The sequence below is a fragment of the Puntigrus tetrazona genome, chromosome 17 (assembly GCF_018831695.1).
Source record: "Puntigrus tetrazona isolate hp1 chromosome 17, ASM1883169v1, whole genome shotgun sequence".
NCBI lineage: Eukaryota > Metazoa > Chordata > Actinopteri > Cypriniformes > Cyprinidae > Puntigrus > Puntigrus tetrazona.
The window spans coordinates 8,473,669-8,491,574 of record NC_056715.1 but is presented as its reverse complement, the minus strand read 5'-3'; the positions used below and the strand labels follow the sequence as shown (position 1 = coordinate 8,491,574).

Below are 17,906 nucleotides of genomic sequence, written 5' to 3'. Positions count from 1 at the left end.
AAGGCCTTCATTTGCCTAAATCATTTAAATAACCAAACTTGGTATTAGTTCATCACCTTTAAGACCAGCAGAGTAAACATACCCAGTCATAATGGTCAATGGCGCCCCCTGTAGGCAAAAGAACTGGAATATTCCAATGGGATTAGAAAAGAAAGCAGAACTGATTCTGCTCTCCAATTCATTGGATTTATTTATGGTTATTGAAGTCCAGTAAACATCAATTTTGATATCTCAGGTTATATATTCAAATTGTTTTTTAAAATATTAAGAGGAAAAGGGTTTGATACCAGCCATGTGCCAAAATGACTTTAGGGCGACAACATCTAAGAAAAACAGAACAAAACAAAACACCTGCACATTTTCAATTTGCCAGATAGGTTGGAAACACAGTTGGAGACATTTCCTGACCTGCCTCCTCTTATTTAACAAAGCCAAATAAATATCATCACTTTTATTGTTTGTTCTTGAGGCATTTTCTCAGCTTGCTGACTAAGTATCAGCAATTTCCTCCCGGATGAAAGTACCATGCTCAACCTGTGAAACATGTTTTGACACCATCACAAAGACCACAGTTCAGGTATAGGCAATTCAGAAAAACATAAAAATACATACTAAACATAAAAATACATATGCTGTAATATGGCTTAAATAATTTTTTTAAGTAGAGGAACATTTTAATAAAACAGTCAGTATATTCAATGATTAATTTAAGAAGCAAAAAATACTTTAAAAGTTAAAGATGATTGATATCAATACCTATTAATAAATAGATATACTGAAAACTACTAATTTGTTATTAGTGCTGTCAAACCAATCAAACACATTTAAAATAAATGTTTTTGTTTACATAAAGTATGAACGTTTAATCAATTGACAGCACAAGTTACAATCATATAGAAACAAAAAAAAATTATAATCTATCAATTAAGCATTTTTCATAATCATTTAATTAGAGATGCAAAAAAAATATAGAGCATTCTTTCATGAACATATCATTAAGTGACAATGCAAGCGGTTTAAAGAATTCATTCAAACTAAATTGACATTTTGAACACTAGAAATTATTCAAACAAGAAATGTAAAAGGTCTGGGGGTTTTTTTCTTCATCTTATTCACATTTTTACATTCTGTACAAATTTCTTTTCTTGCCGTAAGCCATTATTTGGTCTTTTCAGCAAGCACCCTTCATTTCAAGCTTTCTCTATGGGTGAGATATATGCCATAGAGGCCTATTTTTCTGTCTTTTATGCTCTCTTCACTTTTATCTCATCAGGCCTGTTGTGCAGAGTAATCCAAAACAAAATGAGCAGAGAGAGAAATGAAGGCCCTGTGTATAACCTCTCAAAGAGTCTGCATTCATACACCTTTCTGTGCTCATATGTGAAGCGACTACATATAGATCTCCAGATAGAAATCTCGCTCGCAGGCGCACGAGTGTGTGTTTGCATGTATCAGTGGTCCCGTAGGTAAAGAGGAGCCCTTATCAGAGCGCTTTCAGGAAGATTGAGATGCAGAGAGCTGAAGAGTGACTATTTTCGCCTCAAAAATACCTAAATACAGCTCCATACACAGGACACAAGGGCAGCACGCAATAACCCTTCTTCCGGATTGCTGAAGGTGATTAATCTGACTGAACCAGCGGCTGAAACACAGACAGAGACGTAAAGCACCCAAGCGCTGACCCGATCAAAACAACAGTGCCGCCTGCCAATCTCGCACCCAGACAAATTACCCACAATCCCCCACTCCAGCTGGGATGGGAGATGGTCCTCTGCGACTCCTTCAGTAAATGAAAACGATAAAAGGGAGGAAAAAAAACCTGCGTCTAAGATTCAAAACCGCTCGCCGACGAAGCCACTTGACATTTGTGTTGACATTTGAGCCCCTGTTGAATCGGTCGGAAATACAGCATGTCATCCCTGAAGAATCCAGCGCTCCAAAGCGTGTCTTATCGCTGAGATTATGCACTGGCATTATACCGAGCTAATAGTGCATGTAGGTCCTTTATGAATGAATTTCAAAATGCATCAAACACTTAAGAAGGATTTAGTCCTTCTCTGAAAAAATACTTAAGAATATGCAAATATGCGGGGAAGAATTAGGTTTAACAGATTTGACGAGCGCAAACAATGAGGGTGTTCTTTTCCCTGGCTGCCGGTGTCAATCAGAACCCCAGATTACCGTCCAGGGTTATGACAATGTGTAAAATGAAAAGAGACAATAAGACACTTTTAATTTATCACAGGGATATGACTATCAATACGCAGCTATTGTACCCACAGAATTGCTAAATACCTGGCGGAGAGGGGAGATGAAGGTGCCAGGGTGGCTGACTGCTGCCCCCTGCTGCATACCACCCTACACACACACACACACACACACACACACACACACACACCAACATAGACTCTTCTCTTTCTGATACTATAGCATTTAAAATGCATTAAACATCAGTGAGCAGATATACATTTAAAATAAATCAATGTGTCCAGGAGAACAACAATTTTTCTTATTAATAACAGACTAAAACATTAACATTTAGTCATTTCGCAACGCATACCAGCAGCCTCATCAATAATAAACATTTTTGATTTTTAATGGACTTTGAATACATAATTGTTTAAAGCACTAACTTTCTGTATGTTTTTGTTGTTGTTTTTCAAGTTTTGGGAATATCCTGCAAAATACAGTAATTGAAATGAAAGCTAAATAAGATTAAATAATTTATCAGAAATTAAATTTCCTCGGCAGTAACTAATATAAACTAATAAGTAAAATTTAGTTACTAAGTACTAAAATAATTAGAACATAAAAATAAACAAAAGCTAATAAATGTGACATCAAATACAATTACTAACATTAAAAAAATATAAAAAAAAGAAAGCTAATTTAAAATAATAAATACTATAGCCTAATGCTATAATAATGTGCTATTGACAATGGAAAGCCTACAGAAATCATATAAACAATGCAACTATCTACAACAAAAGTTTCTGACCAACTCCAGTTGACATGTTTGCATTTTCTGGAAATACAACACCATTAACCAGAAAACAAGATATTCTGCAGTAATAAGCGATTACTGTAATAACATTACTCTGGATGATTCAATATATTCAAGATTTCAGAGTGTTGTGTATTTGTGTGTCTCCTGTCAGAGGAGAACAACACCAAACCCCTGCAGGCTCTCACACAAGTGAACCACAAACTTCCTTTGACTGACATTTCCAGAAAGCCTGAGGAAGAAAGGGGTGCGACCGGGAGCTTCATCCACTTTAGGGTGTGTATGTGTGTAGTGTTTAGGCGGGTGGCAGTCCCAGCTGTCCCAGTATTGATCCACAGCTGGTGCCAGTATGGGGGGTGTGGGTCAGGGCTGTGGGGTTTCCTTTCCAACACACACACACACACACACACACACACACACACACCGAGCAGAGAACGAAAAGGAAAGAGTGATGCTTGGAAAAATAAATAAGATGCACGTCTCCTCATTCCGATTCAAGTCACAATTTGTTTAGTATTTTAACTTTTGACCGTTTCATTCTCAAATATTGGCTCACAGAACCGGTTCTCGGTTCCCAACCCAAGATGATCCCTGAGGGGATCAGAAATGTAGCTCTATAAAAAAGATGTATCAACATTGAGGGTGTTTGTCAAAGAAATGGGCCACAATAGGCTTTTCCATCAATAAATGCCAGTTGCGAGTTTCTGCATGAACGCAGAGCCGCATATAAATATATAAAGGAAGAGACAAAGAGGGAGAGGATGGATGACACATTTTCAGTTGGCATCACCCAAGGCCTATTTCTGTCTGTCATCACTCATCTGTTGTGATTCAAATGTGATTTCCCCAAACTGTCATTGAGTGGCGCTCACACACACACAGATTAGGGGTAGTGTCATTATTTGTGGGAATTGTTATTGAGGGTAGGGCCGGTGGCTGGGGGATTGCCATTGTTCCAGCTGAACATAAAAGACGAGCAAAGCCAACAGACCAAGACTTATGGAAATCAAAAATAATACCAGGCACCAAAATAATAAAAGAGCCCAAAACAATACCAGCCTATTATAAAAGAGAGGAAGAGAAGATGCCAGCTTAATACCTTCAGAGAGAGAGTGAAATCACAAAAAGCTATGCTCAAATACTGGAGATGTTGTTTCCGCAGCATACCCACGCTGGGACACCGCCTGGTGCCTATGAACGCACAAAACAATAACAATAGACAACAGAAAATAAATCTCTCTCCGCAACCCACCAAATCCTGTGACCTACAGTCTCTTATAGGCTCTCTGATGAAGGACAAGCATCCGCTGCCAAAATGAATCTGAAACACAGACATCACATAAACCAGGCCCGTGAAAGATTGGAAAATTCAACTTAAGAGTTCAAAGAGTGCGTTTTAAAGTTTTCATATAAAAAAACTGCGTATTTATTTCTCCCTTCTCTCTCTCGCTGTCTCTCTCTGTTTCTTATGCAAAAATGGAGTTAACTAAATAAATAAGCAGTTAAAATAAAGCAAGGATAAGTAAAGTGATTTATAGAGGGACAAAGTCTCACTATTAACTAGTTGCTTATTAGCATGACAACATGATAGGAAGTAATTAAATGACAATTTTCACAACTGTCCATTTAATAGCGAATAATTGAGAACTGGGTCTTAAAATAAAGTGCGACCAATAATGATAAAAAATCTGAGTAAAAATAAAGAATAAAGCTAAAATAAAATGACCACATTTTCAAGTCACAAAGACTGTTCCAAAAATAATAATTATTAATTAATTTATTGTTGTTGTTTTTTGCTTTTTATTGTTGTTGTCTATCCCCTGTGGGCCAAAAAAATACTGTTCTGTAAACACCAACACTGCAGCATTCCAGCACACACACACACACACACAATATACACCAGAGAGACAGGTAAGCACACATACACACACCAAAGAGACAGATTTATTGGATTAACACCCAACATCCCATTTTTAAAGGTGCCAGCTCATCAGTTTTCACCTCACATGACCACACACACACACACAGCTGTAATTATATCGACAGCACTAACTTAAATTAATGCTCAGTGAGTCCATCACTGGCATAAAGGAGACAGTTATCAGTGCTGGGAGGAAAAACGCTGAGTGTGTTTGTGCCTTCTGAGACACCGGACCGGTTACCCTGTTTGACGGAAGAAATCCATCATAATCAGTTATTTTATGTGCAGCACTTGCAGACTTTAGTCCATGAATTAACCACTGGATAACACTATTTTAGAGCCGATAAGGGGAATTATAGATGTGTCTGTAAGTGCCAGAGAGCCTAATGCCACAACACTAAAGCCAGTGACAGTTAGATTCTACAACAGGTTTATCATGATCTGATAAGCTCACTGTTTCAGGTTAGATGGGAAAAACAACAACAACAACAACAACAACAACAAAAAAAGAACCAGTATGCATTGGCAAGTGAATTGACTAAAAGCAACATTCAGAGTCTTTTAATAATCAATCTGCAATAGCTCTGAGTCTAAAGGAATCTCAGAATCAGGGCTCCTGTAAGAGCTTCTGTCATTCTGTCGTAAATCAGGTTCTATGGCAGTACCGTCCCACAGGCTTTGAGGGTCGTATCTGTGTTGGCTCTTGAGTTTTAAGCCGTTTAAGACTGACATAATAGGTTTAATCCATCACACAGAGTCTATGGTTTTAAAAGAGTTTAAGTAACAGAAGATACTTTACAGAGTACCTGCCTGAATCAAATTATGCTCAAACAGACAGTTAATTAAACACATGTCATCCCTCCTTTCTTTTCTTGCCTGTACACTACTGTTCAAAAGTAATTTAAGTTTTAGTTGTTTTTTTGCATTTATTTAAAAAAAATATTTCGAAGTGTGAAATATTATTACAATATTAAATAACCATTTTATATTTAAATAAATATTACAAATAATTTACTCCTTTTTTACAAATGATCCTTTAGACATGATTCTAATATGCTGGTTTGACACCAGAAAGATTTCTTATCAATGCTGGAAAAGAAAAGCAACTTTTGCTTTTTTGTGGAAATCGTAATACCTTTTTATTCTTCTTCTTTCATTATTTCTTGATGAACACAAAAAAAAAACTCAAATCCTTTTTGTAACAATGTAAACGTCTGGTCATTTGAGATAAATTTATTGTGTCTTAGATTAAATAAATGAATTTTGAAAAAATAATAATATTATACATATACAAAATTTCACACACCCAAATTCATGTGAACGATTACAGGTTCTGTCTTCTTCCGTTTTTTATTTTACTAATCCCAGTTTTCTTTTTTCAGAACAAGATACTGCATGAGCGTTGAGTGTTTGCATTTCCTTTAAGTGTTTCTGAAGGTGAACGGCAGTGCGATTGTTCCACAGCTCTAATTCGCTTTATAATGCTTGCCGTCTGTTTTTTCATGAACCAAAAACTACCAAAGCAAAACAAAACAAAAACAGACAGACGAAGTAATGGTAGCTGAAAAATAAATAACACGGGGATTAATACGCTTTAAAAAAATAAATATCACACTTTTTTCAACTGCATTGACCGAAACATTCAACGGCCATGAGTCACTCGCAGATGTTCAATACACTCCAGTGCTTTAACCCTAAAAGAGCGGATTACATTTGAGAAAGTATGCAAAGACCGCATTAGCATCAGTGTTTTACAGTGTTGAGATCACTGAATCTAACAAAACTAATAATCTGACAATAACTACACTGTTAATATGTAACTTTGGGAATGGTATTGTAAGTGCAATCTGAGATAGTAATCTGGAGAAAGAGAGAAGGGGAACACCTGGGTCAAGCTTGTGGATAAATATTTGGCTTTGAGGAATATTTTTCAGCGTCACTAAGATCTGTCTCCATCAGCAGGCACCATCTTAAGAAGAAAGAGAAAAATAAATATGGTAGAGATGCGGAGAAAGAGATAAAGAGGGAGGAACAGACACAGAATGAAGGGAGATAAAAAGAAACGTGAAGGCAGGCAGGTGAGGAAGGATGGACAACAGTCTTAAAAAAATATGAAAGAAAAAAAAAAAAAAACTGGACAAAGAATGAAGGACCAGTGACATACAAACACAAACACTGAAGAAAAGTGTGTGCGCGCTCATCTGATGTTACAGCTCTAAGCCCAAATAATAACAAAGCAGTACACACACACACACACACACACACACACACACACACAGAGTGTCCTGAGAGATTCTGTGCAGCAGTGTGACCTCAGAACAGAGAAACAGATTAACACACACACATGTGCATGTTTATTCCTGCTTCCATCTCACAGTAGAGGGGTAAAACAAAGAGTGTTTCTGTTTTGGATATCTTTGCTTGTGTATGTATGTGAGGTGGGCTTAGAGCTGACTGTGACCTTGCCTTACATCTGATCTCCAACCCTGTTAAGAATCCTGTTAATCTGACTGTCACACACACACACACACACACACACAGACTCCTTTACCAGCCCAAAAAAATTGTATACAATTAATTTTAGTTTTCTGAAAGATCATGTGACACAGAAGACTGCATTATTGTATGCTTTTTAAAATATAATAAAATAGCAAAACAAATATAAACTAATGTGTAACTTTACTTTTACAATAAGAATTTGAACAAATTCAGTTAATACTCAGAAACATTAACACTGCTTTTGAAAAAACATGAAACTATAAAAGACCCTTTAAACTTTTATAATATATATATATATATATATATATATATATATATATATATATATATATATATATATATATATATATATATATATATATTCATTCAACATACAACTTGCTTATTCCCTTTAAACTTCTAGAGCACTTTGAGCATGGTATATACACACACACACACACTGTATACATACACACATAACGTGAAACGTTAGATCAATATCTGTACCTAATAATCTTAGTCGCTGTTGGCTGTTCATATTGCATAAACAAAGTTTGTTTTACTCTGCATCAACAAGACACCAGGAGACTTTCTTTAAAGGTCTAGAAAAACGTTGGTACTGAGTGATTGACACTTATTCCTAAAAACTGTTAAAATCATATATTTTTCCCTTAAAATTGTGAGGTCGATTAGCAATCTTGCTATTTTTAGTTGAAGACACAATAACCTTTGTCTCTTTACAGGGACACACTGAAAACACTTCAAAAAACCATCCTAAATGGCATCTTCCTTCTTTCTTTTTTTCCAAGCATAAAATAAAAATGTTGGTGCATCCCTGGATTTGGCCGAAATGAAAATTCAACCCGAACTTAAACTACAGACCAAGTTGAGCGCACTAAATGGGGACACATTCACTAAAAATAAAATCCTCTATGAAAGTGCACAGGTTAATATGCCAGTTAAAGTAATATTCATGAGCGTCTGACGCTCTGATCTGGCACAATTTCACAAAGCAAAGCAGCAATAAAAGTTGAGAGCCAGTTACATTCAGTTCCGATTAATCCCTAGAGAGACACACACAAACTTTTCTATTTCATTCTCCACACCAGCTTTGCTCAGCATGCCTGGCTGGGTGGCTGAATTATTCTGTGTGGTCTCCAGAGAAGCGCAGGACCAGGGGCAGTGCGAGGACCAGTAGCCCACGTAATGTGCTCCTGACGCAGACGCAGCCATGGCGGGGACCCCTGGGCAGAGGACAACTGATGTGGAAATGACTTTAAATGTTTTGGACCAAGTCCACAAAAGGCAACAGATCATCAGAAAAAGAGAGAGAGAAAGAGAAAGAAAAAGCAAAAAAAAAAAAGAAGAAGAAGAATGATGGAACAATAGAGCAGAAGCAAGATCAATCAATGTTTGAACAACAGGAAGTGAATCATGCTGCTTTGACAAATGTGTTTTTTATCTTATCATGAAATGTATAAATTCACATTTCATCTTTCCTAGTATCTAATCCAGGACTTGCGAACATAACCTATTTGTAGTCAGGCACATGCTGCTCTCTAGTGGCAGGATGAGGAAAGGAGTAAGAAATAGTTAATCCAAAAATAACAATTCTGACATTATTTTTCTATTCCAATGAACATTTGAGAACTCTTCAACACTTTTCCATATACCAACAGTTCACAGACTAAATGATGACAGGATTTTAGAATATTGCATGTAAAAGTCAGCTTTTCCATTATCCATTTTTTCCCCATTTTGCACCTTATAAGAAACTTCACAGACGAGTTTAGAATTAGACTACACTCTTGCTATTCTGCAATTTTGGTAGCATGACTCCAGTTGGGCAAAATGGAAAACAATTATTTCCACAAATGCAAAACTACACAGACCACAGACACAACTTTGCAGGTTTAAACCCAGAGTTAATCAGAACAAGACTGATATAAAGTCTGAAATTGCTGGAAATACTGCCACTGTTCTCTCTCAAACACACTCAAACACACACACACACACACACACACAGAAATGTGGTGCCAAATAGGGCAGCTCAAGGAGCTTTGATGTCGGTCTCTCTTGGAATGCTCTCTTCTCCTCTCCCGCCTTTATACTCCTCTCTTTCAATCCCTCTCTCATTCTTTCCGCTGTTTTCCTTAGTTTCTCACAGCAGGCTGAAGCACAGGGCAGAGTGAACCAGTGTGTAGAGCAAAAAATGTGCGTTTTCAATTGTCAAAGCTCAAGAGGAAAAGAAAAAAAAAATTATGTATCATGTTGGTAATTGCACAGCTATATTTCAAACATTCTACTGATAAAAATATGATATTTCGATGGTGTTTCTGCTGATAAATATTTCATATGTGTGAAAATTTTACCATCACTTACTCCTTATAACCGTATAACTTTCTTCTGTGGAACAAGAAAGAAGATATTCAGAAAAATGCCTCCGTAAAATGAAAAGTGGTTGGTAACCAATATTCTTCAAAATATCTTTTGCATTCCACCGAGGAAACAAATGCATACTGTTTGGAACATAAATGAGGAACTATCCATTGAAATGTGGTTTATAATTTAGTCTACAGTCCGACATTTTCAATAATTTTTTGTCATATTGTACAATTATCATCAATTAAAATGTCAAAGTAAAATGGATTGAAATGAATAAAACCGGCAAAAAAAACAAGAAACTGAAAAAAGAAGTGTGTGTGTGAGAGAGAAAGAGAAAGAGATCAAGGAAAGAGAGAGTCTGTGGGAGATGGAAGTGTTTATGTTTGTGGAAGGAGGAATTCAGTAGGTTTGTGGGAACCTGGTATATGTGGACCTTTTCTCATCTCAATGCTGGTGTCAGATGACAGGCATGTCTTTGATCAGTCTGTTATTAGTGAGGTGTGTATGGACAAGAGGAATTCAGATCTTATGCTTTGTGGTTTCACTCTCCCCTCAACCATTCCCCATCTGCGTACATGTAACCCAAACAAAGGAATACCGCTTCATCTATTACATCTCACATATCAGATATAGTCTTTGCAGAAATGTATTTTTGCTGATTAAGACATCTCAGGTGTGTGCAAAAGACATTAACGAGAGCTTGCCAGCAGAGACATTCGCAATGGACCTGTGATGGGAGTTTAGTATTGTGTGTTGATGTTTGTGCATGTGTCTGCTGGGCAGACAGATGGATAGGACAGCCCTGTCTGGACCGATGCCCATGTTTGTGAATCCAAACAGCCTCTCTCCAGAGACACAGACAGATGCCGTGTTAAGAACGAAAGACCAGTCTAGTGCAAAATATACACTTCATAACTGTTTAAAAAAAATTATGAAATGAAAAAAAGATTAGTCGGCAATTGTAAAAAAAAAAAAATAATAATAATAAAAAAAAATTTTTAAATTGTAGTTTTCTACTGTTGGTAGCCAACCATTTGAAAGTTTTGGGTCTGTTCATTTTTGTTTTAAGTTTTTAAATGTCATTTTTAAAGAATTTTCCTGACACCAGTCTTACATTATCCTTCAGGACTCATTCTAACATGCTGATCTCACGCTCAGGAAGCTTTTCTTATTTTCAAAGCTGTGCTGCTTAATATTTTTGTTGATGTAGATGTTTTTTTTGGGATTCATCAATAAACATGAAAGTTTCCAATCACTGCAAAGTATCTTCTCCTTCAGTATAGAAGAGCAGTCAAAAGCAGTCGTCAAGGACCTTAAAGTTTCATTTAAATTTTTTTGCTGTCATGAAAGTGTGGTCCAATATTTAATTAGCCAACCAGACACCAAACCCTACTATGTTTCTGGTCAATCCTGTCTTCCAGCTAGCCAATCGAACTGCAAAGATCTACAACAACAGGCTTGTGAACGCCAAAGGGATGTTTAAGAGAATCCAAGACACAAATCACAATCAAAACAACAATCAATGCAATTCAAGAGTGAAAAAGCCAGCAATCTTTTAAGGCAAAAGCTGCTAGGCAGGGTGAATTAGTTGTAATTGCATTAAAATTGTGTGTATTGCTGAAACAACAGCTTGATCAGGTTCTGAAATAAACTGCCAGGCAAATAACCTGTTTTTAAACTTAGGCATGAAACTAATTATTCAAAATACTGAGCATAGCAGTTTAGCCAAACTACATAATCACTTCTCAAACCACACAAACAACTAACATATGGCACAAAACATACTCTGCTTCATATCAGCCATGCTTCATCCTGGCGCTCTGAAACTGTAGCATGAGTGTGATCACTCTATTTGAGCACTAGGTGTCAGGCTGCACATACACAGCAGAACTCACCAGAACCATATGAGCGTAATAAAAGCACTCACATTTTCAATGACAAAGGTCCACTCTTTGTCTTCAAACTCCTCTGCATGGGGATCCTAAAAAACACGTTGAAATGAATTAATGTCATACAAACTGAGATGAGGCTCATTAAAGAATCTCAGAATAAAAGTCTGTTTTTAGTGTCTTCGGCAAAGTTACTGAGCAAAATCTGCTCCACACATCAAATTGATATCCATTTATTTATCAACAAAAGGAAGCTCAAAAAATCTGCATTTCCTCAGATACATTAATATATAAAGGATGTAAAGATGTTTCCATAAATGACTCATCCAAAGCTTCATCTGGATACATCAATATTATAATGGTCGAAGAAAAAAAGTGATCCGTCTCATTCAAGTCACAGTTCTCTCACATTGATCTCATTTTAAGGATGCAAACACATACAGGTTCACTTAACCTGCTGTTCTGTTGTTCTAGAACTATCCCGGTCAGCTGACCTCAAGGTTGGCGGTACACAAATGAAATATTCATGAACTCATCCATGTCAAACTGACCCACTGCAATGAACTCTGGGAGATGTAGTTGTTCATGACACTGATTATTATGTGTTAGTGTGGTCTGCTGAAGACAGAGCTGATAAGGAAAATGTCTGGACAAGCATTTTGTGGATGTGACCTTTTTAAACACAATGTGGAGACTGTTAGGGGACATTCAACACCAAGTCAGCCTGTCAGCGCTAGCTCGTAACTTTCACGTGTGGTGTGTGTGTGTGTGTGTGTGTGTGTGTGTGTGCGTGGGGTTTTGAATCAGTTCTTTTGCCCCTCTGAGGACATCAAGCTGATAATCTTTCATCATACATGTTCATAAATTTTACATCTGTGCTGTTACAAAATCTCTCTCTCTCTCTGTTTCTACTACTCTCTACTTCCTGCATGGCTGTACATGGGTGCCTAACAATTCAGGATGTAAGGTCTCACTTCACTTATGCCAGATGTAAAAATCTGCTGACCGCCATCTCAAAAAGACTAAAATACAGAGCACAGACTTCCTGCTGCCGTGTCGGTTTCTGCTGCACACACACTTGAGAAGGGGGTTAAAATTTGTACTGTGGCGGTTAAATTAGAATGGAATCAGGATGTCTAGACACCAGCAGACCTGCAGATCCCAACCAATCAGCTTCTGGGAAAAAGCCAAATGCTACAACTGTCCCCAATAACATCTAAGCTTACTTGGCCCCTAGATGAGAGTGTGTTTTTTTATGTGTGTGTAAATGCATGCGTTTACCTTAAATAGTGTTACGGTGATCTCTATGTTCTCTGGAACAGGCCACACCACCACTCCTCTATAGGGATTCTTGATGCCAGGCTGCCAGCTGTGAGACTGCCAAAGAAAAAAAAAAAAAAAAAAGCAGAAAAAGCTACATGAAACATTCATTAAAACTATCATCTTTACTCATACAAAATAAAACACAACATGTCTACAATAATGTTAATTAATATTAATATTTTCTTAGTATTTCTGTCTTATTTGCCAGTTTTAATTTTTTTTTTTTTTTCTTACTTCGTTGGCAGAACATTTAAAATGTTTAAAGCGTGAAGCATAAAACAAGACTATCATTAAGTCATTTTGTAAATTATATATTTGAACTGGAAAACAAGAATTGAGTGATAAGTTGTTACATAAAGCTTTAATAATTCATAAAAGTTAGTGTGTGTCATTTTTGAGCCAATATCAGCACCAGAAGGAGCTATGCCATCCCATACTTTCATCATTGGCTCAATCGTTAAATGCATTTAAATGCACATTTAAAAGTAGGGCTACAACTAAAAATGTCAAACTCTTCAGTCAGACTGCTCTTAATATACTAGTCTGGGTAACACTTTAGAACAGGGAACACAATTAACTATGACTTTTCTCTCAATAAACTCCTGTTTACGGTAGTTGTTAAGTGTAGGTATGTAGAAGGTTTAGGTATGTATTAAGGAATAGAATAAAGTAATGCAGAATAAGGCATTATTATGTGCTTAATTACTACTAATAATATTCTAATAATATGCATGCTAACAAGCAACTAGTTAAGAAGAGTCCCTAAAATAGAGTGTTACCCTAGTCGGGTTTTGCTAAGTCAGGCTTATAGACCTAGATGGTGTATATCTTCAATTGGGCTACAATTGTTTTTAGTAATGTGCTTGCTCCAAAATTTGATCTTTGATGTGTATTTATTCCATTTAATTATATATAATGTAGCTCAACTGTAGTAACCCACTGCACACGTAAACATAATTAAGCCATTGTTTGTAACAGCATAAAAAAAAAAAGTTACCCACCTTGGATGATTTCCTTCGGCTTCTGCGTGTCCAGACAACAACTAGCTTGTCCGGTTGCCTGAAGAAATAAAAATACAAAAAAAATGTAACAATCAGCATTGACAACGACATATGAAACAAGCACAATATCTAAAAAAAGAATAAATAAAAGATGCGCTATCAAAGCTTCAGATTTCAGTGTTGCTGTGAACAAACTACAGCAAAATCAAGTCTGAATCACACGAGGACACCAACAGAGAATAAGATTAGACGAGAAATAAGAGAGAAAGATGCTGATCAGCTTTCTCAGCTCAAAGTCCAACTGATGCCGCAAATCAATTTATACACATCACATACAGCCTAACCCAGCAGTAAAATAACTCACTGCTTTGCTTTTGAAAGGCAAGGAAGTGTGCACTAGATGAATGTGTTAATGGAGTTCAACTCATCCCTCACACTAAAGCACAAATACACCTTACAGTACAACATTCACAACACACATCAACGTGAAGACTCACGGATAGGTTTAAAGATAAACGGAGTGCTAGAATAGAAGGAGAACAGGGTTTCAGGACATCTGAGCAGGACAGAGAGAGAACACACACACGCCAACCAGGAATCTTGAATTGGATTACCAGCAGTAAGAGGCTTGACCGCAATCTGACAGGTGTGTATTTATGCATGGGTGCTGTGTGTGTGTGTGTGTGTGTGTGTGTGTGTCTCATTTTCAGAACATCACTGTCCTCATATAAACCGTTCCAAACATGGGAGAGCAGACAGAAGGATAAGCTATCTCCTGCTGTGTGTCTGGATTATTCTAGATTACTATATGTATCAGTTTCCCAGGAACAGAGAAACGTCTGCACTCCCCAAAAAGGATTTTCTGTAGAGAATCACCATTGATGGAGCATTTCATCCAATGATTTAGTCCGGGGAACTAGCAAGAGAGCATCACAGAAACCATGCACAGATGCTCCATTGTGTCTCTACATTTCTAGAACACACACACACACACACACACACACACACACACACACACACACACACACACACACACGGCCTCCTGCCCTACAGCATCATGCTGTGTTTGACATGGAGCAATGAAGACAATCTGTTTCCAGTCAGCTCTCACACTGAAATACCAAAACTCTTTCTCTTTATCCTCTCTTCTATATTTCCATTCCTACTTGGACTTGTGCGTTTCCTCTAGGCTAGTTGACATGCTCTGCTGCAATTCTCTTTTCACATGATCTTATCAAAGTTTTATAATAGCTTTATGTTTCCTCATGGATGAGTTACAATGTTTCTTGAAAGAACTTTTGTTCAGAAAAGCTGCAAGAATGAATCAAATGGCAAGAAATCCATTTATCAATGTTACAAATGTGTTTCCATTTAAAATAAAAAAATTTTTTATTCCAATTGATCAAAGAATAATTACAAATGCTGCATCATGTATATCATTAATTCTAACTGAATTTACAGAAAAAAAAACATTTGACATTAGAGTTTGACATAAAAGGTGTTTGGAATTGGAGTTAATTTTTGACAAAGAAATCTATTTATGACATTATTTTTGACAGCACCCTCATTTTACAGCATTTTTACACATACTAAAGCTTTTAACATTACTGTAGCTTTGCAGGTAGGTTTCTTAAAACAACTTGGAGACAACTTTCCACAGTTCTTCTGGATTTATACACTGCTGGTTGACAAAGGCCAATATACCAGAGATCTGTTCAGTCTTTCTACAGCCAATGCCAGCATAGACACCTACAATTATACACTTACTGCGCAACCACTGCAACCACCCGAACCCTAAACACAAACATATATGTTCCACAATACAGTATTGCTATTGTTTCAATGCGTTTCCTGCTGCAATCCCAGCAACATCCTGCCAGAAACAGAAAGAACCACACCTGTAACTCATTTGGTGGTTCATTTCTTATATTTCATACGTGCACTCTGTGTTCCCTAGGGTACGGTTCATTTCTCTGAGCCATTACCACACAGATCCTTAAAGTCAGTGAGTTGTTTTAGCTCAGATTTGTGGCTGCAGGTCATGCAGCTCTAGATACATTAAAAGATTTCCTGTGCCTGCCAAAGTCTTTTGACTGCACTTTCAAGGTCCATTCTCTACAAATATGAAATTTTCCATGATTGGCATTCTTTGTAAACCTGGCAGGTGTCTGCTAATAGAAACCTGTCAACAACTGAGGTGTGAGTAATGAAGCCAAGCCTGTCAAACCCTGAATTTAAGACAAGACAGGCTGCAGGTCTGCACCTTTTATCACAACAAGAACAATATAATATTTGTACACCTAGCAAGTTGGGTTTTTTGGTTTTGTTTTTTTTTTTTTTTTTTTTTGAAGCAGAAGAAATAAAGCCAAAGTGAACTAAAGCCTTAAATGTTTAGCAGCACTTGTTAGGCCTAATGCTGTACAGATTGCACAACTGTAGGTGTCTAAATGTTTTTTGAATAAGCAAGCCCTCAGACAGATTTATCACCTAAGTAAATTTAACCAGCCCCATAAACTAAACTACTGGTAAAAAGTACTGACCAAAAATTTTTTTTTTAAATGCACATATCTAATTAAAATAAACAGCTGCAAAGCCAAATAAATGTTATAACACTGATTAAAAAAAAATTAGCAGAACCAAAACATTAGTAAACCCTGATCTAAAAAAAGGCTCAGTTCTAAAGCCCAGTTTCTAAACAATTTGGAGACTGGGCTTTTCTTTAAGATTAAAACAGAGCTCAATGTTTTCTGTCTAGCTAGTAAATGTTGATCTACAACATTCATTAATAGACAATAAACACCCCACAAAAACAGTGGAAAGTGCAGTGGAATCTTAATACTCATTTTGAGCTATTCTTTATCTAGTACAGAAAATAATCTTCAAGATAAATCAGTGCAACATGACTAATAGTCTCTGGGAGGATACCTCAAGATGCCATTTACACTTCTGATTACAGCAAAACAAAACCTGCAGATTTGAAGACTGCTGACATAAATAAATCAAAGAAAAGGAGTGACAAAGTGGGTCATCGCTCAGCAGGAGATGTTATCAGCAGGAAGTGGAGCAGGGTATAGAGGGGCACACACAGAACGGCAAAAACCCAGGAGGAAAATCCTTGACTGGGCACCAGAAACACAGCTGCCCCAACACAAACGCTAAAGCTCCTACTCCACGCCATCACAGAGAAAAAACAGAGAAAGAACAAGAACAAGAGGATGGCATGTCTTTACACTTGGTATCGACATCACAAAAGCATTCAGCTAGTAATATACTACATGTGAGCGCAGATCTGTTTGATGGCTTTGTTTAGGGATGGACTGGCATTTGAACTATGTGGTTACATGCATTTTAAATGACCTGCGTACAGTAGGTGTCGTTATTTGCTTTAAAAGTATGAATTATTTAGACAACCAGGCAAGTCCCTCTGTAACTGAATCAAACTTAAGGCATGTATAAAGTGATTATTGACATAATGAATCACATGTGATGACTTTTAGTGAATCACAAATCATTGCTTGCATGAAGTGCTGCCCACTGTTTTCAATCAATTCATTTAATGAGGCGTTTTTTTTCTGGCTAAGCTAAGTTAACAGACCACAACGGATAGTGTAAAAATAGATTTTTATAACGATCGGTTCATTTGGGGACATGTGTTTTCTAAAAATATCGTATATTTATGCATAATGTCTATAAAGGGTCATTCTCTTGCAATCTGTGACCTTACTGCCTCTTACTCCACAGGGAAAGGGAGGGAAAGGAAGGGATGAGACGCCACGAGAGGGGGAGTGGACAGACTGAACCACATCCTGACTCAGAGCGGATGGACATAAATATAATAATAATACAGATTTCCGTAACTATCTCTAGGCTATGAACAGCTCCATCAACAAAAAAGAAGGAACACT

General features: G+C 37.0%; 1 protein-coding gene across 1 annotated transcript in view; it reads right to left on the bottom strand.

The window, feature by feature from the left end:
- Positions 1-17,906, bottom strand: part of ehbp1 (EH domain binding protein 1) — a 110,727-nt gene that overhangs the window by 82,152 nt on the left and 10,669 nt on the right. The window contains 3 exon segments of the mRNA XM_043262698.1: positions 11,716-11,769; positions 12,959-13,054; positions 14,002-14,059. Coding sequence (XP_043118633.1) covers positions 11,716-11,769; positions 12,959-13,054; positions 14,002-14,059 — 208 coding nt within the window.